The sequence below is a fragment of the Nannospalax galili genome, unplaced genomic scaffold (assembly GCF_000622305.1).
Source record: "Nannospalax galili isolate Female #2095 unplaced genomic scaffold, S.galili_v1.0 scaffold312, whole genome shotgun sequence".
Lineage (NCBI taxonomy): Eukaryota > Metazoa > Chordata > Mammalia > Rodentia > Spalacidae > Nannospalax > Nannospalax galili.
Genome location: NW_008335967.1, coordinates 6,147,820 through 6,170,493, shown reverse-complemented (window position 1 = coordinate 6,170,493; position 22,674 = coordinate 6,147,820). Strand labels below are relative to the sequence as shown.

Here is a 22,674-nt window from a genome sequence, read left to right as displayed (position 1 = left end):
TTAGACAGGGTCTCCCTGTAGCCCCAGCTGGCCTGGAACTTGCTATGTAGACCAGACTGGACTGGATCTCACAGAGATCTTCCTGCCTCTGCCTCCTGAGTGCTGGGATTAAAGGCTGATGCTCTTTTTAATAAACTTTGTAAAAAAAAAAGTCTAAGACTCCTTAAAAAATAGTAAATGGGACATCTCATTCTCATTCTAGTCTTGGGCACAGCCATGATCCTTCTCTTGGCACCCCAGACCGCTGGACTAGCCTCTTGGCCCAGATTCCCCCACTGCTTCTTGATCCTTTGCACCCAGACCAACCCAATTCATCAGTTTACTTCCCCACAGACCTCATAGCTTGCTCCCATCCCCAACTTCCCTTAGTACACCTGAGACTAGGCTTCTTCCCTGGCTGTCCCTAATCCCAGCCTGCCTGGGATTCCTGAGGCCAGTCTCCTTCCCTGATAGGTTTGACCCTGCACACTGGGCTTTGACTCCCACAACCTGATTCAGTCTCCCAGCTCCCACATCTTGTTCTCCTTCTAGCCTTCTAGCCCTTGGCACAGGCCCACTTCTTTTGGACTACCCTCTTGGCACAGATTCCCCCCACTGTTTCCTGATCGTCTGCACCCAGACCAACCCAGTTCTTCAACCTACTCCCCTAGAGATCGCAAAGTCTTCCCCCACCCCAACTTGACTTTGCACACCTGATACCAACCTTCTCTCTGGCTGTCCCCGCCAGGCAGTCCCCTCACTGCCAACTTCCCAGCATCCCAATCAGGCAGACAGACCTTCTCAGTCAGGACTGTGACCAGTCTGCTGCTCAGCAAGAACTTGAAATACCCACCAATTTGTCTTCCATACCCAAACAAAAAGTAACTACATAAACAATATTAACACAACCAAAATTAAATCAAACAAAAAAGAAGTTCCTATTGAACACATAACCAACAAAAAACATCCATATGCCAAAATGACAATGCAAAAACACAAACAATATGAAAACCCAGGAATATATGTCCCCAACAAAACCCACGAGTCCTACAGAAGTGTACAGCTTTGAGAACCACCTTGTAGAACACCAGGACACAGAATTTAAAAGAACAGTCATAAACATTATCAAAGAACTTCAAGAAAACACAAAGAACTCAAAGACTCAAAGAGGAAAGGCATAAACTTTTGATGGAAGCCCAAGAATATGCAAATATGCAGTTTAATGAAATATCAAAAACAATTCATAACTTGAAAAATGAATTCACTAAAGAGATAGACATAGTGAAGAAAACCCAAATGGAAAGGAACAAGGGACTGAAAAACTCAATAAACCAATAGAAACAACAGGAGGAAGTGTCACAAGCAGAATAATGAATGAAATGGAAAACAGAATATCAAGACTGAGGATAAAGTTGAAGATCTGGACTCCTGAAGCAAAGAGTATGCAAAATTCAAAAAAAAAAAAACCATAGGAATAGAATAGTCAGAACAACATGAAACGACCAAATCTATGTATTATAGACATACAGGAAGGAGAAGAAACTCATCTCACCTTCAAGGATAGACAAGGTGAAAGGATGGAAAAAAATATTCCAAGCAAATGGCCCTAAGAAGCAAGCAGGTGTCACAATTTTAACATCTGACAAAATAAACTTCAAATTAAAACTCATCAGAAGAGATAAGGAGGATTTCTTCATTCTAATTAAAGGAACAATTGACTAAGAAGATACTACAATCATGAACATTTATGCACCAAAATCTAGAGCACCCAATTTCATAAAATCAGTAGCCCAGGACTGTAAAACAGAGATTGACACCAACTCAGTGATAGTGGGCAACTTTAATACCCCACTTTCTTCAATAGACAGGTCAACTGGACAAAGAATAAATAGACATCTGAATTAAATGACATACTACATGAAATAGACCTGACAGGTATATACAGAATATTCCACCCAACCACCAAAGAATACACTTTCTACTCAGCAGCTCATGCAAGTTATATAAATTGACCACATTCTGGGGCACAAAACAAATCTCAACAAATACAAAAAAATTGAAATAATTCCACACCTTCTACCAGACCATGGTGCAATAAAGCTTATAATCAACAGCAAAAGAAGCTCTAATAAATATATGAACTCATGGAGATTAAATAACATACTCCTGAATCATGAATGGGTCAAAGAAGAAATTTAAGAAAGAAATAAAAGTATTCCTGGAACTAAATGAAAATGAGAACACAACAAAACCTCTGGGATACCCTAAAAGCAGTCCTAAGAGGGAAGTTTATAGCTCTTAGTTCCTACATTAAAAAATCAGAAAAAGCACATGTAAACGACTTGATAGTACAACTCAAGACCCTGGAAAGGCAAGAATGAACCAACCCCAAACCTAGTAGACAAGAAGAAATTACAAAACTCAGAGCAGAAATTAATGAAATAAAAACAAAGAAAACAATACAAAAAAAATCAATGAATCTAAGAGCTGGTTCTTTGAAATGTTAAACAAGATAGATAGACCCTTAGCACAGTTAATCAGAAGAAAGAAAGAGCAAATCCAAATCAACAAAATCAGAGATGAAAGGGGAAACATAATGAGATACCAAGAAATCCAAAACATTGTAAGGGAATACTTTAAAAATCTATACTAGACAGTAACCCAGCATAGAACTGGGGAAATGAACAGCAGACTCTAATCTAAAGGAATATTGACAACTGATTGCTGCTAGATGAGGAACAGCTGATCTTCCCAAAAAAGGATCTCTAGACAGGCTGACTAGATTCAGCGGTTGGATAAGCACTGGGGAATGGCTGGGGGTGCTGACAACATAGTGGACAGTAACAGGGATAACAGAGTATATGGGCTCCAGTGGGGGGGAGAGCTATGGGAGGGTACCATTTGGGAAGGGGGGGCTATGGGAGGGTGCCATTTGGGAAGATGGTTATATAGATGAATAAGATTGTTTAGGGTGTTCTGTATGATATACGCACACACAAAAAATCAACAAATTTAAAAAAGAGGTCTGTATTTGAGGAGGAAGCATAAAGATTTACTTCATGTTAATTAGTAGAGGTGATAAACATTATCACTTTATATTCATACTCAGGTGCCAAGGATCCGAGTGTAACCGACTGTGAGTAGTAATAATCAGATACAAAGAGATTAAAGACACATGTGCAAATATCTAAGTGTTAGTAGCATTAAAAATGTAGGAAACAGCATATTTTAAAATGAAACGGGGATCTTCTTTAAAGGTTAAAAACTCATTCAATTTTATGTCTTACAGAGTTTATACTGAGTTCAATATTGTATAACTGTATTAATTCAATTGTGAACCTAAAAATTGACAGCCACTTTTGAAAGAGATATGTCCTTGCTCTGGAAATTGTTACTGAATATTTTAAAGCTGTAATGAAAAGCTTCTTCTAATCATGTGGTTATTAAATTAAATAACTATACTCTATTAAATTTGAAAACCTAAAAGAAATGGATGAATTTCTAAAATCATGGCCACCACCAAAGTTAAACCAGGAGGAGATCAACAGCCTAAACCGACCCATAACACATAAGGAAATTGAAACAATAATACAAAACCTCCCAACTAATAAAAACCCAGGCCCAGATGGATTCACAGCAGAACTCTAATCAGGCGTTCAAAGAAAATCTACAACCAATACTGCTAAAATTATTTAAAAAGATAGAAATAGAGGGAGAACTCCCAAACTCCTATGAAGTCAGTATCACTCTAACACCAAAACCAGGTAAAGCTACAACAAAAAAGAAAGCTATAGACCCTTATCATTAATGAACATAGATGCAAAGATACTCAACAAAATACTTGCAAACCACATACAGAAACACATCAGAAAGATTATCCACCACTATCAAGTCGGCTTTATTCCAGAGATGCAGGGATGTTCAACATACATAAGTCAATAAATGTAATAAGACATATAAATGGACTTAAAGACAAAAAATACATGATCATCTCAATAGATGCAGAAAAGGCTTTTAACAAAATACAACATGCATTCATGTTAAAAGTCCTAGAAGGAATTGGTCTGGAGGAAAGATATCACAACGTAATTAAAACTATATAGCCAACATCATCCTAAATGGAGAAAAGCTGGAAGCATTCCAATTAAAATAAGGAGTCAGACAGGGCTGTCCACTATCTCCACTCCTTTTTAATACAGAGCTTGAAACTCTTGCAAGAGCAGTAAGACAAGAGAAGGAAATTAAAGGAGTACTAATTGGAAGAGGTCAAATTATCCCTATTTGCAGATGATATGATATTATACAAAAGAGATCTCAAAAATTCCACTAGAAAACTGTTGGAATTGATTAATACTTTCAGTAAAGTGGCAGGATACAAAATCAACTTACAAAAATCGGTAGCCTTTCTATACACCAGTACAAGCAATCAGAAAAAGGATTTGAGGAAATACTCCCATTCTCAATAGCCTTAAAAAAATAAAGTATTTAGGAATAAACCTAACCAAAGACATTAAAGATCTCTACAATGAAAATTTCAAAACTTTGAAGAAAGAGATAGAGAAAGACACTAGGAAATGCAAAGACCTACCATGCTCATGGATTGGTAGAATCAATATTGTGAAAAATGACCATCTTACCAAAAGAATTTTGTAGGTTCAATGCAATCCCAATGAAAATACCCATGACATCCTTCATAGGACTTGACACAATCATCCTAAAATTCATATGGAATCACAAAAGACCCCGGATAGCCAAAACAATCTTGGGCAAAAAGAACAATGCTGGGGGCAGGAAGGGAAATCACCATTCCAGATCTCAGATTATATTACAGAGCTATAGTCATTTAAAAAAGCATGGCACTGGCACAAAAATAGACATGTAGACACATAGGTCAATGGAACATAATAGAAGACCCAAACATGAGTTCATAAAATTTCAGCCACCTGATATCTGACAAAGGTGCTAAGAACACACAATGGAGGAAAGCTAGCATTTTCAACAAATGGTGCTGGCAAAACTAGATCTCCATCTGCAGAAAAATGAAACTTGATCCTTATTTTTTACCCTGCACAAAAGACCAAAATGGATCAAAGACCTCAATATAAAACCTGAAACTTGGAAACTGCTAGGAGAAAACATAGGTAGCACCCTCCAATATATAATTGTAGGAAAGGACTTTCTAAATTAGACACCAGCTGCTCAGGCACTAAGGTCAACAACCAGTAAGTGGGACCTCATTAAATTACAAAGTTTCTGTACAGAAAAAGAAACAAACAAAGAAGGGAAGAGGAAACCCACTGAGTGGGAGAAATCTTCACCAGCTACACATCCGACAAAGGATCAATAACCAGAATATACAAAGAACTCAAAAAAGAAAGAAATAAGAAAATAAATGACCCAATAAAAAGATGGGTGATAGACCTAAATAGGGAGATCTCAAACAAAGAAATAAAAATGGCCAAGAAGCACCTTAAAAAATGCTTAACATCCTTAGTAATTAGAGAAATGCAGATAAAAACCACTCTAAGATTCCATCTTATCCCAACTGGATTGGCAAAGATCAAGAGAATGGAAGACACCAAATGCTGGAGAGGCTGTGGAGAAAGAGGAACGCTCATTCACTGCTGGTGGGATGCAAACTCGTGCAACCACTATGGAAAGCAGTGTGAACCCTTAAAAAACTAAAATTGAACCTACCATATGATCCAGTGATACCACTCCTTGGGATATACCCAAAGGACTCATCATACTGTAGAGATACCTGTACATCCATGTTTGTTGCTGCTCTCTTCACAATAGCTAAGAAATGGAAACAACCTAAATGTCCCTCAACTGATGAATGGTTAGTGAAAATATGGTACATCTACTCAATGGAGTTCTACTCAGCAGTAGACAAAGATGAAATTATGAAATTTGCAGGTAAATGGATGGACCTAGAGAGTGCTATAGTAAGTGAAGTAACAGAAACACAGAAAAGCAAATGATGTATGTTCTCCCTCATTTGTGTATTGTAGCACAAATTCTTTATATGTGAGTATGTAAATTCTGATATAACACCAGGAGCCAGGGAGGGGGAAAGGATACATGAAGGTAAAGGACAAGAAACAACCTAAAAGGGGAGACAGTAGGGAACAGATGTTACCTGAGGGATATGGAAAAAGTGGGAGTAATCGGCAGAGAGGAAAGGAGGGACACGCAAGAGACCATGATGTGGGGGAGGGAGGGAAGTCATATACCCCCTTTATAATCTTTATACCCCCTTTCCCATCAGTGCCCTCCCATAGCCCCCTACTGGATTACATGCATTGTCATTTATGTTAAGGCCTATGGAGTTAAGTGAGTGTCCCCAGATGTCCCTCAGTGCAAGTTCATCCACTGGGGTCTAGTCAGCCTATCTGGAGTCACTCCCTTAAAAAAGATCAGTTCTTCCTCACCCAGCAGTAATCAGCTGCCCAATAGCTCTTTGGCTAAGATTGGGGCTTGCTGCCCACCCATTTCCATAGTTCTATGCTGGTTTTTATTCTGTCTTGTGCATTCTGGCACCTGATGGTTCTTATAACCTAGAAGTACCTTCAGATTAAGTTAATCTCTCACATATCTCTGAAAATTTCAGTTATTAAATTTTGCTATATTAGTACATAATTATATAACACTAAATTACTAATTCTCTTTCACTGCTAATAAAGTGATAGTAAAGGATTTATTTATTTATTTATTTGCTTATTTATTTATTTATATCAATCACAGTATTTAGGTTTAAACTCAGGGTCTCAGACATGCTAGGCAAATGCTCTTTTACTGAGGTATATGCCAACCCTATTTCACTATGTTGCCCAGGCTGGCCTAGAACTCATGAGTTCAAGCAATTTTGCTGCCTCAGCCTCCCAAGTGACTTGGCATACAAATGTAAATCAACATGCCTGACTAAATGAACCTCATTTAATTTATATGATGAGATGAACAGGCATTTGGCAGCCTTTTTAGCCTTGGAGTTTTGCTCCTGCTTTATACAAAATATATACACAAATTTTCTTTCTTATCCATGCTAATAGATACCTTCCATGAGATATTAATGCAAACTTTTGAGTGCCCTGAACATACCAGCCACTTGTTTCTTTTAACTGGGGCAACCCACAGCTGTTCTCTTTGTCTTATATCTCTACTTTCTTACATTTCCAGGACTAACTGTGTTACCTGGGGCTCCTGGGAAAAAGCCAGGCTTCAAAGAGTCTCACACCACCATATTATCCACCCCCTACCCAATGCTACCCACTTTTCCCTTTATACCTTTCACAGTTAACTTTACTTCCTCCATGTTGCTTTCACTCTCTTTCCATTTTCACTGCAAACTTAAGAAATTTCTCATTCTAAAAAGTGAACTTAACATGACAAGTGCTAGGTTTTACTAGTACATCTCTATCTTTAATGCCTATAACAGTAACTTAGGCTCTCTTCCAACACTTCTTTAAGTCTTGTCTATTGCTAAATTCTCTTATAATTAAATCTACTTTTCCTCAAGTACCATTAATGATCAGCAAAACTATAAATTTTGTTATCTCAATTTTTACTTTGATTACTAATAGTCATAGTATTCCCCTATCTTTGTACCCACAAGTGAACTGTTCCAAGTTACAATAAGTCTGGGATTTCCTGGTAACCTAGCCACTTACCACTTTTGCCCAAAATCTTATCTATAACATATTTGGTGTTGTTAGAATATAATCACTGGTAATAGAGATGAGTGACATTTTATATATGAAAATACTGCCAAAATTAGTTCAGCTACTAAGGTTTATTTTGCATAATTCTCCTGATTTCCTAACCAAATGCAGTTTATGTAAGAAAAATCTTAATGTGTCTATTTTGAGCTCTAAATTTAAGAGATACACTCTGTCACATTACTTAAGAAAAATGATTTCTACTGGTCTTCAAAATTCAAGAAAGTTTCTCAAAATGTGAATGTAAGTGCAGCCCTACAGGGACCAGTTTCCTCCCTTCTACCAGACAGTGATGAGCATGCATGTGGCAGGCACATAGTAGGAACTTTCCATCTGTGGCCTCACCTAATCTTCACAACCATCTTGCAAGTAGATATTATTGCTTCCACTTTACAGTTGAAAAGCTGAGGCCTAGAAAAGCTAAACATACCCCTTGAATTTCTGATGTTACTATTTTGATGTTTGGTGATATAAAATGAGACCTTTATAAAAATATCATCTTCTAGAAAGTTCAAAAGAATGTGCACACTGGTAATCTCAATCTACACTTAATTCTTAACTCATTAGGGGATGCTCCTGGAGTGAGGTCAGGTGATAGGACAGTCAATGGAGTCAGAGTAGGGATTAGAGAGGTTATTAGGTTATGGATGGGCTTAAAGGCAAAGATAGATGAGATCACGAGTTGGAAATTAGAGCTGTTTTTTTTACATTGTTTCATGATAAGACTCAAGTTATTTCCCATTTTGATGAGTTGCTTCAGTATAACCTTCTTAAATCAGACTTCAATCAAAATTTACTTCCTCACTAGTTAAAAGTGATCTGCTTTGATTTTCCAAACTTCTAAGGGGCAGTGCCAGAATCTGAACTCAAGTCTATAACCTCAAAGCATCTGTTTCTATTATATAATAATTACTAAAAACAATTGCCAGTCCTAACATAACTCTATTCATTCACAATTATATGCATGCTAAACCTAAAATTCTATATATCAGCAATGCCCTTGCTCTTCTTGTATCTAGCTAGCTCATTAGATAAGACACAGGAACCCTAATATTTGTTGATATTATCACTAATGGTATTAGGTGAGATCTTTGACAAACCTCAGTTAATTTCATTGTGATCTTCAGATAAGCACAAGAAGTTTCACAAATATTTTTTAAACTTAAAGTAGATACTGGTTCTGATTTCAAACACTATGAAAGGAAGAATGGAAAGTATTGCCAATAATTACAAGCGATTTATTTCCCTGATGAAAAAAGTCCTCTAGAACGGCATGCTCAAAGAGAGTTACAGGGTACCAACTATAGTTCTAATAAAAAAGCAGTTGTCCAAGGTTTCCCTAGAGAATCCTCATGGTAACAACAATCCATGCTCGTGGAAAATCACGAGTCAGAAAATGGGAGCCAAATGAATTCACAGCTGGGAAGAGCCAACAGTCATTAATTTAACACTAGTCTTTAGGTACAGACCATGTCTATACATCCCTTGAGAAAATCAAGGTCATCATTGGGCAGAGGCCATGCTTTCAAATACATGTAAAGATTTTTTTTTTTTTTACTGAATAAGATAATATGCTCCAAAGATGCTACATGAAAACCCAATTGCTGTGCTAAGGAGATAATACAAAAGTTGTTGTTAGCATCTCTTGAATTTCAGGGCTGTAGCAAGGGTTTCTGAAAAACAAGGCCAAATAAGTTTACATTCAATTTTAGATAATACATTCCTCAGCACCAGAGAGAAAACACTGTCATTAAAAAGAGTTTTATTCTAACTCACTGGCTAAGAAAATGGGAGCAGTTTGAGAGCTTTTGTGTTGCTTCATTTTAATGAGCAGTAGGCATTTTTCATGTCCTTATTAAAACAGTTAATGTGTTTCTCTAGTGTCATTATCACCACCAGAGTATCTTCTCTGATGTCTCATGACCAAGACAACTCCTGTTTGTTTCAGAGAAGATCAGAAAGCCAAATCCGATTGCTCACATATGGCTGTTAATAAAACTCCTAAGGAGCTGCTCAAGGTGTCCATGGCGACTGAACAATTATTTATATTTTCTTATGGTTTTCTATAATTACTGTGATTGTATTTTCACAAAGTAAATGTATCTCCACCAATTAAAGCAGTGGTGGGTTAAGAATATTCATCAGACTTGTGTGAAAGGATATTGTTCATAGGATTTTGATCAAAGCACAAAAATTAAACTGCTGTTATCTTCCATTCAACTCAAGTGTTAAATTAAAATGCTCAGCAACTTTGGGGTTTATATGAGCAGATGTTAACTATCTATGAAAATAAACATGATACAGGACTTGCATTCATGATATGACGCTTTGTTATATTAAAAATGCTGGAAAAAAAACTCCCTACTACACAGTCTTGTGAGATAGGGTTTATGGCACATGACCAATCTGAATAATTGTTAGCTCAGACCAATTTAAAACTTCAGAAGCATGAAATTCTAATAGATCTCATTTTAGTTTGTATCTTTTTATCATCTTGTTTGCTTTACCTTGTTTTTGAGGCTATAAGATTAAAAATAAGAACTACAAAAAAGTATTTAAAGCTATCAAATAGAAAACACAAGACACAATTTTCCCTAGTCTTTTGAACAGAAATTTCATTGTGTTTATTCTGACACGCTTGTAGCAAAAGTGACCAGCTGTACTTTGATTCCATTAGCTGTCATTTCAATGCTAGACTTTTAGCCCGCTATGTGTGAGATGTGACTATATATGCACAGCTCCCATCAAAAGTAATTTTCTGTGCAACGGTGTATAAAATTTACCTCTAATTATGATAAGGTCATTGATGGGTCATTTATGACATGCTCTTTGGAGGCAAGAGCACTGAAGAGCTTTCGGTATCATTTATCTGGAGGAATTAAATTGGTCTGATCATGACTCAATAGAAAATTAAAGTCTCAGGAAATTATTCCTCAATCATGCTTATAATTCTAAAAAGAGAGGGGCAGTGGGCACAGTGGTAAAGGTTTTGGGATCATTCAGACTTAAGTTTTGATCTGGGATCTCTGGGCCTAGAAGACACTGTATAATTTCTCTGAACATATTTAAAGCCATTCTTGACCAGAGCGAGGCTTCTAACCACCCGGATTCCAGCACCACTAGCCTCCTTTCTGGTCCTTGAAAATGCCAGTCCTTGTCTTGGGGTCTTTTACCCCAGGCTCCTACAACTGGATCTCTCTTCTGGATTTTCTCATGGCTGGAAATTCCTTGTTTTTTTCTACTGTCCAGTCAGTGGGATGAATCACATCCATCTTCTGAATTTTCCAAAGATAGTCTCTTGTCTTTTTGAGAGCCAGGATGGCTCTGTATAGCTGGAGATAAAAACACCCTGAGTAGACTGAGGATGACCTAGAAATCCTGATCCCAAGCACTGGGACTTCAGACAATGCGTCACCTCTACGTGTTCAGAAGTAGTCTCTTCTTAGAGCCGGTGGGAATTCCTTGTCAGGAGGTCAATTTCTTACCACAGTTAGTCACTGCTGTATCGTTTAGTGATGTTAATGAAGTACTAATCATACTTAAATTCATTTACTTATTGTTTGTTATATAATTAAATTTACAAATGACCATGGGAGTGAGGAATCTAAAAATAATAGCTATCTTAATTAGGATATCCCTCAGTCTTGAAACTCTATTGACATTAACTTGTGAATCAAAACTGAAAAACTTCTTGAACTTCACATAAGTTGGCACATAAACATGAGAATTTTTAATAAACCAACCACTGGAATTATTTCACACCACAGTATGATCATCCAGTCCTCCATGAAGGGAGAATGTGGTAGTCACTTTAATTATTAGTACTTTTTAAAAAATATTTAAAAAATTATTTAGAAGAAGCATTTCATTACAGGTTTAACATACTCAAGGAAGGCAAAATTTTGTGATTAATGAATAAGAAATTTTATATTTATTTGAATCTGAGTATTTTGGTTTTAGTCTTCCTTATGAAGATACTTTCTTGCACTTTTTAAGTGGTTCATGTTCAGTAATATTTATCAACATATGAGCAAGTGCTGAACAGATTAGATCATTCTCATGATGTGTTCATTAATGCAATAGCTAACAATGAGTCTTACCAAAGCGTCCAATCATGACCACAGTATGGCTGAACATTTCCAAGGTAGAATCCCAGAGACTGAGTGACTTCTACGAGATTGGTAAAGTCAAGACTGATGCTGTTGAACAGGACAGAGGTCATGATAATCTCGTCAACTGCCCACACATCTTCTCCTTGGGAGGAGTGGTATGGCTGCCACCATCTGAACTGAATTCCAAACTGCCTTGCATCATCTGGTAACTCCACAGAGATAATTCTAAAGAAAAAAATTAAAATTCAGATAGCTTTCCATCTTAAATTATAATACTTATACTATCAACTCCTTTCCTAAGCCAAGTAACTAGTTGGATAAGCTAAATTATTTTAAAACTCCAATGTTCAAGGCTGGATATACTGAAAAATTAGTCAGGATATATTTTTTCCCCTGATGTACAGTACTAAAAATGGTTCTACTATTATAAACTTTATTTTGAGTCACCCAATTTCCTGTACTTCTCCAACAATGTCTTCTAAACATATCTGAAAATCTGACTGCTTTCAGACATCTGCTCCCAAAAGCACTAACTGAAGAAAAGAGAGTTGTCCAGTGGCAGGACTTATCATAGTCAGTTGAGGGGTCTTGTGCAGTTTGTTACACACATTACAGTCAGGCAGCCGGAAGCATGGCATTGCCTCGGTCCCATGAGTTTAGCATCGTGTGCACAGGTCACTTGCTGTGTCATGGCAGCATGACACCTAACTCGTATCTGACAAATGAAGAAAATTAAGAATAATATCTAATTTCAAGGAGCAATTACTGTACACAGCAGCAGGAACCACACATTAATTGCCACTGCAATGACATCTGCTTGAAAGCTCCATAAATCATAGGACCATGCTGGTCACATCCACACACAAGGTGAGATGTGAAACAAATGGTAAAAGGATCATTTGTCTCCATTGATGCACAATTAAACTCCAGGACCAGTGCTAGCAATAAATGCATGCTGGAGAGACTGAGGAGTGTGTTTTCTCAGTGAGCAAAGACACAGAAAACTTCACTTCTCAGACCAAGTGACTAGTTGGATAGCTTAAATTATTTAAAAATTTCAGTGTCCAGGGCTGGATTTACTGAGAAATAAGTGTTTTTTTTTTTCTCATTGTGTAAAAAACATTAAAACGACAGTTTAGAAATGTGATGGAAGTTAACATCTATTCTCCCTGTAAATAACCTGCATAATGTGTAGATGTGACAGAATGTGAGTGCCATTGATTGTAGAGTCAGGAATGGTTGAGATTGTAACACGAGGAAAAACATCTTTTAAAATAATGGAAAGTCAAGATGCAAGCACAGAAATATAAATTTAAAAAGACTTAAAACAGAAAATATAGCTAAGTATATTTGTGGTTTTAAAATATTTTCTATAATTTGCTAAACTCAATGGGATTGTCTAGAAGAATAAAGTTAAATTAGATATTTTAGTAGTTTTCACTAAAATTTTTCTAAATATTTATTGCATGGGTATGTATTTTTATATATAATGTGCATAATGAAACTAAATAAAATAATTGAACTATATAGAAACTGGTTTAACAATGAAAACATCTGGTATTGACTTAATAATTTAATTTAATTAGCACTATATTATTAGAAAATTGTAATTTTGCTCTATAGTAATAATTTTAAAAGCAATTTTCCCTGTGGTGAACATAAATATGATTTTAAAAACAGCTAAAAATAGATTTTTTATGTATATGCATAAAGCAGTAATTAAAGTGACCAATATTTTAATGACAGAGGAGTTAGAATGCTTGGTCTGTGGTTAGGCTCTTGGGTCAAGGTTCCTGCTCTGTTGCTAGTGACTGATAACTTTGCAACCAAAGGGACATATACTTTATGGGCCTCAACATCTTTATATGTGAATTAGTATGAAAATATACCACAGTAAGAGCCAGAAAACTTTTGCCTCTTTTTCATTCTTGTTTAAGTATGGGAAGCAGCACCTAGCACATAAAAAGAACACAAATTCCTGACCCACAATGTGTCATCAGTAAATGCCTGGCAGAGAGGTGGATTCAGAGGTACAGGGAGGTTAAGTATCTTTTTAAAGTTTTTTATTTTGTCAATTTCATGCAATACATTTTGATCACATTTAGACCCCCTTCCCTACCTGCACCCCCATATCCCCCCACCAGTTTTCATGCATCCAGTCATGTATGTTAGTCCTTATTGAACCAAATTTGTGGCCCCAAATGTCCCTTGGTGTGAATTTATCCACTGGTGAACCTATCTACCATCACCTCCATAATGAAAATCAACTCTCCCTCTCCTGGGAGTCATCAGTAACCAATAGTTTGTCAGCTATGTTTGGGGTTTGCTACCCATTTTCCACCTTCTATGATGCATTTTTGCTAGTTTGAACTTCATGGGCCTTGTGCATGCTGACACCATTGCTGTGCGTTCATATGAACAACTTCTCAGTTGCCTGGAAAATTCTGTTTCCTTGTGGTCATCCACCACCCCTAGCTCTTACAGTCTTTCCTGTCCTCTCTTCTGCAATAGTCCCTGAGCTTTGGGTAGTAGAGATTTGATATAGGTATCCTACAAAGAGACACACAGTCTATAGTCTCTGATTTTAATTATCTTTTTTAAGGTTAAGCAGAAGTTACTTCAATTCCACATCATATCTGCCAGGGGATGGGAGTTTCTACAGATTTCAAAGCCCTTTGCATATCAAAATGTCTGGTTTAAATAACTAGGGACCTTTGATTAGAATATGACTCAACGAGAACTGAGGGACTAGCCAACTTTCTTTTGTGGCTAGGTATTAATCTCATGGCTCTCTCTCTCTCTCTCTCTCTCTCTCTCTCTCTCTCTTGCTCTGGCTCTTGCTCTGACTCTCTCTCCCCTCTCTCTTTTTTTTTGGCCTGTGTGTGTGTGTGTGTGTGTGTGTGTGTGTGTGTTTGGCACGAGTGTGTTCACATATGTGTGGGTGTATATGTGTGCAGATATGTGTGCATGTGTGTGGAGGCCCTAAATTCATTCTGGGTGTCTTCCCCAACTGCTAGACACTTTATTTGTTGAGCCAGAGTCTCTCTTTGAATCTGGAGCTCATTGATTTCTGCTAGTCTAGCTGGAGAGCTTGCCCTGGGGATCCCCATGTCTGCCCGGAGAGCACTGGGATTCCAGGCAGTGGCCACCTGCCTAGTTTTTACATAGGTTCTGGAGTTCTGAACTCTTATCCACTGAGCTACCTCCCCATCCTTCATGGAATTCTTTAAAAAATGTTTGATAATTATAAATATTATGGAATTGGGTGACTTGAAACAAAGAGATCAAATGTAATAATCAAAACATAAAAATTGACCATGATTTGATTCTGTAATAATTTTAGAATTCAAAACCCCCACTATTAAGAAAAAACTCAAATATATTTTAGGCTCAATAGCATTACAATATTTCACATTAATAAAAGTATCAATTAGGTCACAAAATATTTTTGTCAGATTGAATTAAAAGACATACATATTACTAGATTTTAAATTTTATAAATAAGCAGAGTTCTTTTACTTGTTAAATGAATTGCAGACAAAGATTATCTGAAATTGTCCTTTAGTAATAGTGATGAGCCAGCCAGTATATCTAATTTATGGAGCATTCTTTATTTATGAACAACTTTGGCATAAAAGAACAATATGGAATTGATAGCAACTACAGGCAGAAATTTACACTGAAGAAAATAGAGCAAATGGCTAAAGGCATCAAGATATGTTTAATTCTATGAAAAAATTTCCTAGTTTGCATATTTAACATATAGAATATAATTTAGCACCCAGAATATATATCAAATTCTACTTCTTCCATGTCACCTATTAATATTTGTAAGGGAGAGATGGCAGGAGGAACAGTCTAACAGACAGATGGACAGACATGGAAAATGAAAGTGTTTTGCCAGCACTAACATTTTTCTCTTAAAAAAAACCTCTAGTCCGATCTTAATCTTTCAAGCTATGTACATACCTAATACTGGAAAGCCACCTTGATTCTGTTTAGAAGGAAAATGTTGCTGTCAAATTGCAGGCAAGATTAAACACACCTTTGCAATAGCACATTAAATGTATCATTTTTCACATCAACAAAGATTAATTAAATTTCATGATATAGACTGATTACTGAATTTTGCAGTTGTCCATTCTTGTCAGCAAAAAGTTGGACATTAGGCCAAGTTAATGCAGGGTGATAATATTTTCTTCATGATTTTACCATCATGGTTTTTGCTTAATTTGTCTGTTAATGTTTACTGGGGAGAGGCTCTGAAACACTTCCTGAGATCTCATGTATCTCGACTGCGTGATAAAGTTGTTTTGGTCCCACATTTTTACATGTACAATAAAGTTACCTGACAGAGCTGGTACATATTAAAACTTTTATAATGTATAAAATTCAGGTCATAATAATGATCCTTACATGTATGATGCTACTTCACTTAATGTAAAAGAAAACTTCTCATCTTATTTGCAAATGATTAAAAATGGGGGTGACTCTACAGTTACAGATTTTATGTATAGCTTCACATGCATCATTGTAAGATATGGGACATATGTTGTGAGTCTTCTCCCCTACTGCTTGAACACTGTCTTTTCCCACAGTGCCAGTGAAAACCTTGGAGACCAAAGCTGACCCTCTCTTCTCATGTTCCAGGAGAAAAAGGCACTGCCTAGAAGGCAACTGCCTAAAGTTTTGCTTCTTTATATAAGACTGTGACTGTAAAGCAGTGTTCACCTCCTCCAACACTATTTCAGCTTGATACCTGTTCTCTCCAATAGTTCTTTCTACAGGAATTTCATGGAGAAGCTCAGTAATTGTCCTACCAGGGCAGAGTATCTTTGAAACATTTGTGAGTTCTATTCTGTCAGCCATGAAGGGTGAATCTCTTTCAAGCAAAGCTTACTCTGACAATTACATCTACAAGCCTTGAAATATACAGGCTAGAGGGAAACAGAAGTTGCAGGAGGAATGGATTTTATGTATAGCTTCACATGCATCATTGTCAGGGCCTGAATCGGTGCTAGAAAAATTTCTTTATATTCGCTACTTAATTCTACTGCATGAAAAACTGGAAACATATTGGTCATCAGTTTTAATGAATTATTGTATGACCTGGTTTATTATGACAAAATATTATCAAACTATTAACAGTATTTGTAAATTAGTGCCATATAAAATTACTTCTAATATCTATGGCTAGATATCTCTAATAGGTATAGTTAAGTAAAATAGTATTGACTATTTTTCTTTCCTAAATATGAAAGTGGTTCCCTTAGATGCACATTTCAAAATACAGCAACAAATTTCTTTAAATTATCAGAAATCAATGAGACAAATAGATTAGAAAAATGTGGTTTGCCAATTATTCATTACAACAGAAAGATATATAGACTCATATCTGTTGTATCATGATTGACCCCAGGAAGGAAATATTACACTAACCATTCTTGCAAATGCTTTCCAACATACCTGGGTTCGTGATAATTGAGGTATGAATAGTGCTCCAGGAGTTTCCAAGTTATCCCGTTGTCATAAGAATAATGCAGTAAAACTCCTTCACCAGGTTGGTCAGGGGCTCTGCATGTGCTCAGAACAGACTTGCTCCCCAGCCTCAATGTGAACTGGAGAAACCTAGACATGAATTGTTCATACTTAGTGAGTGCATTATCATTTTTTATCCACAGTTAACTTTGGTTTTCAAAGAATTTCAAACAAATTTAAGCGAATCTCTCACATGCTGTAGGTTTACACTTTCTTCTATAAAATATAAATAATTTCACTGTGGGATGTGTGAATATGTATAGAAGATGGGGTTGATCTACATATTTTATATATGGATGTACCCATGAAATATAACTATGTTCATACATATTTGTATACTATGTACTTGTGTACATACCCTTAAATGCCAATCATTCCTTTGCTGCATTATTTATTAGGTACTGGGGGAAGGGAAGCTATGGAGTAAATCTAATCAGCTCCCACAAGCTGTCAAATAAACAAAACTACATGAATAATTGAATAGCCTTTGGCTTAAGAACACAGTTTTGATGCAAACTTCTAATATTTTAAAAAACTGTCAACCATTAGTAACTCAAAGTCATTGGTGAGCCTTCCAATGCATTAAAAACTAGAGCAAATTGCCTCTAACTAAGCGCTCTTCCATTCAGTTGGAAGACATACATATCAGAAAAAAAAGAAAAGAGAAAAGAAAAAAGAAAAAAAAAGAAAAAGAAAAAAGAATACTAATGGAAAAGAGATCCAAGTTCAACCTTGGAATCTGCTTTCCAAATTTGCTAACCTCCTGTACTCACCTGGATTGTGAACTGTCCAGAAAGGATGTGATTAGCTGACGCCTCCCATCCTTGTTGAAAACCAGAGCCTTACCGCTGGCTAAGACACCACAAGCAAAGCTGACTTCAGCACCACGGATAGAGTAAAAGTTGTGGTAAGAAGAAAGCCTGGAACTACCAAAGTTTTCTGAAATAAACATGGGAAATGTCTGGGATGCCATCTCACAAGCTGGACCAGAAAATCCCGGGTCACACCTGGAAGAAATGCACTGAAATTAATCCTAAACTCTTGGTCTTTTCAGAGATTTCCGAGTTTACTTTGGGAGGAGAAAGACAAGAGGCCAGGATTTGAGTGAATGGTAAATGAGGCTCATTAGTTTTGGGGAGTCCCCGAATCTGAAAGTCTGATTAAGAGCTAATTAACTGTAAATATTCCAGACGAATACAGTCTTTGCATAGACCTGTGTGAAATGCTATGATTTAAACAGTAATTCAGCATTCACCCTTTAAATTTTTTTATTTATTATTTTTATTTTATGTGTATGAATGTATTGTCTGAATGTATGTAAGTGCACCCGTGTTGTGAAATTCCCATGGAGGTCAGAAGAGGACATTAGGTCTCCTGGAACTGAAGTTATGGATGGTTGCCAGTTACCATGTAGGTGCTGGGTATTGAACCTGGGTCCTCTGCAAGAGTGGTCAGTGCTCTTAACCACTGAGCCATTTTTCCAGCCCTCAGCATTCACCTTTTACCAATGTCAACAGTTTATAGAAAATTCTTCTATTTGCATATATTAACAACTTAAAATCTTTGTAAATATACCTGTATGATTTCATTCAGAATTCTCATAAAATTTATGAAACAACAAACTTTTTAATAAGATAAGTTTCCTCCAAGAACAAAGGTAGAAGTAACATTATGTTAAGAATTATTTTAAATATTTGGAAACTATTAGAAGATAAGTATTTTTTTTAATCCATCTCGTACTTAGGCTGGCATTAAAATAGAAATGTACACCTCTTACTAGACACAGGTCTTTAGCAGAACTGTGTTGCCTCCCAGTGGGCTCCCAAATTAGTATTAGTTCAAGGAGAGACAACTTATATCTCCTAACTCTTGATTGCTCTGTGAGAACATACTATGCTTATGCTAGCTGGCTGAGCTCCTGCTGCCTTTTATCAATGAGTAAACTTTATCACAGGTGACTCAATTGGTTGTGAGATAATACGTTTCCACATGGTTTTTCATGCCCCTTTCCTTTGGGTTAGCCCTCTCCTCCATTCCCTACTTTCCCCCATACTCTTGTGCCTGTCCTTGCTTAAGCCTTTCTGCCCCCAGGATTCTACCTATTTTTGTTTTACCTAGTATTTCCCATCCCTTAATATGCACCCAAAGGTCTCTTTCTAGTTTCTACTTGTTAAACATACAAAACAAAAGATTTGAAGCTGGATCCCCATATGACAAAAGACATATGGTATTTGTTTTTCTGGGCCGCAGCTACCCCACTCAGGTTGCTTTTTTCCAGTTCCATCCATTTATCTGCAAATTTCATGACTATGATGGGATAACAAATTGCTTCCTGGTTGAACCTGAGGCCCGCTTCACAGGACAGAATTTCATGCCTCATATTGTAATACTGGACAAAAGCTCATGGCTAGGAGATCATAGGCTTTAAAGCAAAATCTGCTATTGCTATTTAGCTAAATGGCCATGCCGTCAAAGTGCCTTCTAAGCATTTATGTTTATACCTATAGACCTGGACTGCTCTCAACTTTGTTCACGGAAGCTTCTTTATGCATTGGCAACAGTCAACTGAGAGATGCATAACTGGTCAAAGTGCTGAGAATAAAAGATCAAGGGCTCAGCCATAAACAAAACATCTGTATCAATAATGACTTCCAAGGCTCAGGGTACATGGTAGGAGAGGAGGCAGGAAGAATATAAGAACTGGAGGATGGTGAGTAGTGCTGTGAAATGCTGTCTTCTGGAAATGACATGTACATCACACTCATGAATCCATAGCAGCTATGGTCACCTGCAGAAGACCTGCACAAGATCAAGCCTGCCAAAATTCCTGCATAGATGGGGTAGATGTTCTCGAGCCCCACCCTTTACTGTGGAGCTATTGGCAGTTGATAGTTGCTGGGGAAGTGAGAATCATTTTCTACGAGGATGTGGTCAGTGTGAGTTTCCTCTGTTCCAGTGAATGGTCCCATATTCCTGAACATATGAGCACACTAACCGGTCTTAAAGGGTTATTAAAAATATATGCATACACATAAAATAAAAAAATAGACATGAAGCTGGTAAGGGGATGTGTTGAGGGGGATATGGGAGGAGCTGATAGGGGAAATGGGAGGTAGGTGTGATCCTATTTCATTATATACATGTGTGAGCCTCTAAAGAATAAAGGGGAAAAAGCACAGAAATTCCAGATGAATTAAAGCTTGAATATCAGGAACCTTTCATACTTATGGCATTCACCCATCAGGAGTCGGCTTCACAGTCTATTTTTACTGCACTGTTCCTTTCTAATTGCACTTAAAATTTCACATATAAAATGAACTTAGTGTTTTCAGGGGGGTGTTGCACTCTTCTTGACGCCCTCAAACACCCTGATGTCTGTAATGATCTTTTTACTAAGCAGTATACCAATGAATGATGGTATGGTATGACTTAGAGAATGCTTCTTTAGCCGTCTGACTGGAACTGAGGTGTGCACTAGCCTTCCACGGGGTCCACAAAATGTGAGAACACGTTGAAATAAAATGCCAAATTTGATGATGTGCACTGGACTTTTGGGATAGCAGCGATATAGTTTTCATCAGGTTAGCAAAGAAATTACACTCTAAAATGCCAAGAACTACTTCAAGGACTGTCTCAGCAACTTGAACACCATCAGAGAAAAAGGCGAGAACAAAATGAGTATCTACCGACCATGTAAATGAGCCTCAAACAGCCTCTGCACATGCTATTCCATGGATACAGTCACACTCTGAATAGTCAAGTAGTTTCCAAAAAGGCATTTAAAATAATCTAAATTGAACAGAGCATGAAGCTAAGTGTGATTTACCATGACAAACAATTGGAATTTGTTTCCCAACAAGATTATGAGAGGGCATCTCAGGTAGAAGGCATTTTTGTGCATCTTAAATGTGTCTTCTTGGAGCCAGATTGGGGGTGATGACCATGACTACACATTGCAGTCACTCCAACTTAGTCATTCTGAAAGTCCACTTTTAATAAAAGATTACTTAATTGGGATAGAATGCTATTAAAGATTACACTTGTATTAAAAACAACAACAACAAATTCTTTGTAGCCTTTATTCTGGTACAAGACTATCCCAACTCCTAATATACCCCTATTTGCTCATCTACCAATCCTTAAATGTAGCAATGTATTCACCCTGTATGTCAGGAAAAAGCATCCATTGTTCAGATACATGAGTGACACTCCTGAAGTGTTCCCACACTCTTTTCTCATTAGACTTTGCAACAGTGTTAGTGAATTGTCAGTCTAGAAACCCAGGCCTGAGATGCATGCAAGCCAGAAAGTGCTAGGGAGCAGGAGGGGGCAGAATCTTGGTAGCAAATAATGACAATATTGATGGGGGTGAAGGGGAAAGTAAAAATGAAGCAGCTATGGAGCCTCTAAGTTCAGAGATCCACTTAAAGGAAATAGGTAATACTGGATATAAATTTATTTTCTTTGTAACTTTTCTCAAATTCAACAAGGTGAATATTCCTGGAAAAAGAGGCAGTATTTAAATGTTTAGCCCACTCACAAAAGAACAAAGTCAATCAATATTACATAAAATGTACTTGGAATAGGGAGAAAATAAAAATTCTAATTGTTAACATATTCTGTAAAACTCTAGGAGGAAGAGAAGACTATGATTATTCAGGATGATTTATGGTGTCAAAAAAGAATCACGTTTAAAACCATAAAATGACTACTCAGGTTTTCCTTGTGTTAATTTTATTCGAAATGCAGTAAACAAGTGCATGGCCTGGTTATGGATAATAGATAGAGACAACAACTTGAGAAAAATATAGCCAGTGTGTCAAAGAGTCAATAAGCCAGTGTTTTGAGGCAGGTGTTTTATAGAAATGCTGGGGCAATGGTTTACTTGCTAAGGTGCTTGCTGCACAAGGTTGAGAACCTGGGTTTGATCTCCAGCGCCCATACAGAAACTGTGTGATGGTGCTCATTTGTAATTCTAGTTTGGGGAGACAAGAGACAAGAAGATCCCTGTGGCTTGCTAGTCAGCAAGCCTAGCTAACTGAGGAGTCTCCGGTATGGTGGCGGGGGGTGCAGGAAGGGGATCTTGTTCAAGAAGCAAAGTCAAAGGCTCCTGAGGAATGACACTTGAGGATATCCTCTGGCCTCTGCACACATATGCATGAGCATCCTCACATATGAACACATACTCCTGTGTGCTCAGACCCCCACAAATAAAGGATTGGAGATTCATATTCGGTTTTGAAACATAAATAGAAACTTTTCAATTTTTCATATTTTATAAAATATTTTAAAAATATTTAATTGTGAAAAATGATTTCTTTGTTGAT

General features: G+C 37.0%; 1 protein-coding gene across 3 annotated transcripts in view; it reads right to left on the bottom strand.

The window, feature by feature from the left end:
- The window catches only part of Reln (reelin), a 492,143-nt gene that overhangs the window by 151,440 nt on the left and 318,029 nt on the right, over positions 1 to 22,674 (bottom strand). For all 3 annotated transcript variants that reach the window (XM_008830753.2, XM_008830756.2, XM_008830755.3), the window contains exons 18-20: positions 18,121 to 18,354; positions 17,276 to 17,437; positions 11,798 to 12,034 (exon numbers count right to left, since the gene is read on the bottom strand). In XM_008830753.2, coding sequence (XP_008828975.1) covers positions 11,798 to 12,034; positions 17,276 to 17,437; positions 18,121 to 18,354 — 633 coding nt within the window. The remainder of the gene's footprint in view (positions 1 to 11,797; positions 12,035 to 17,275; positions 17,438 to 18,120; positions 18,355 to 22,674) is intronic.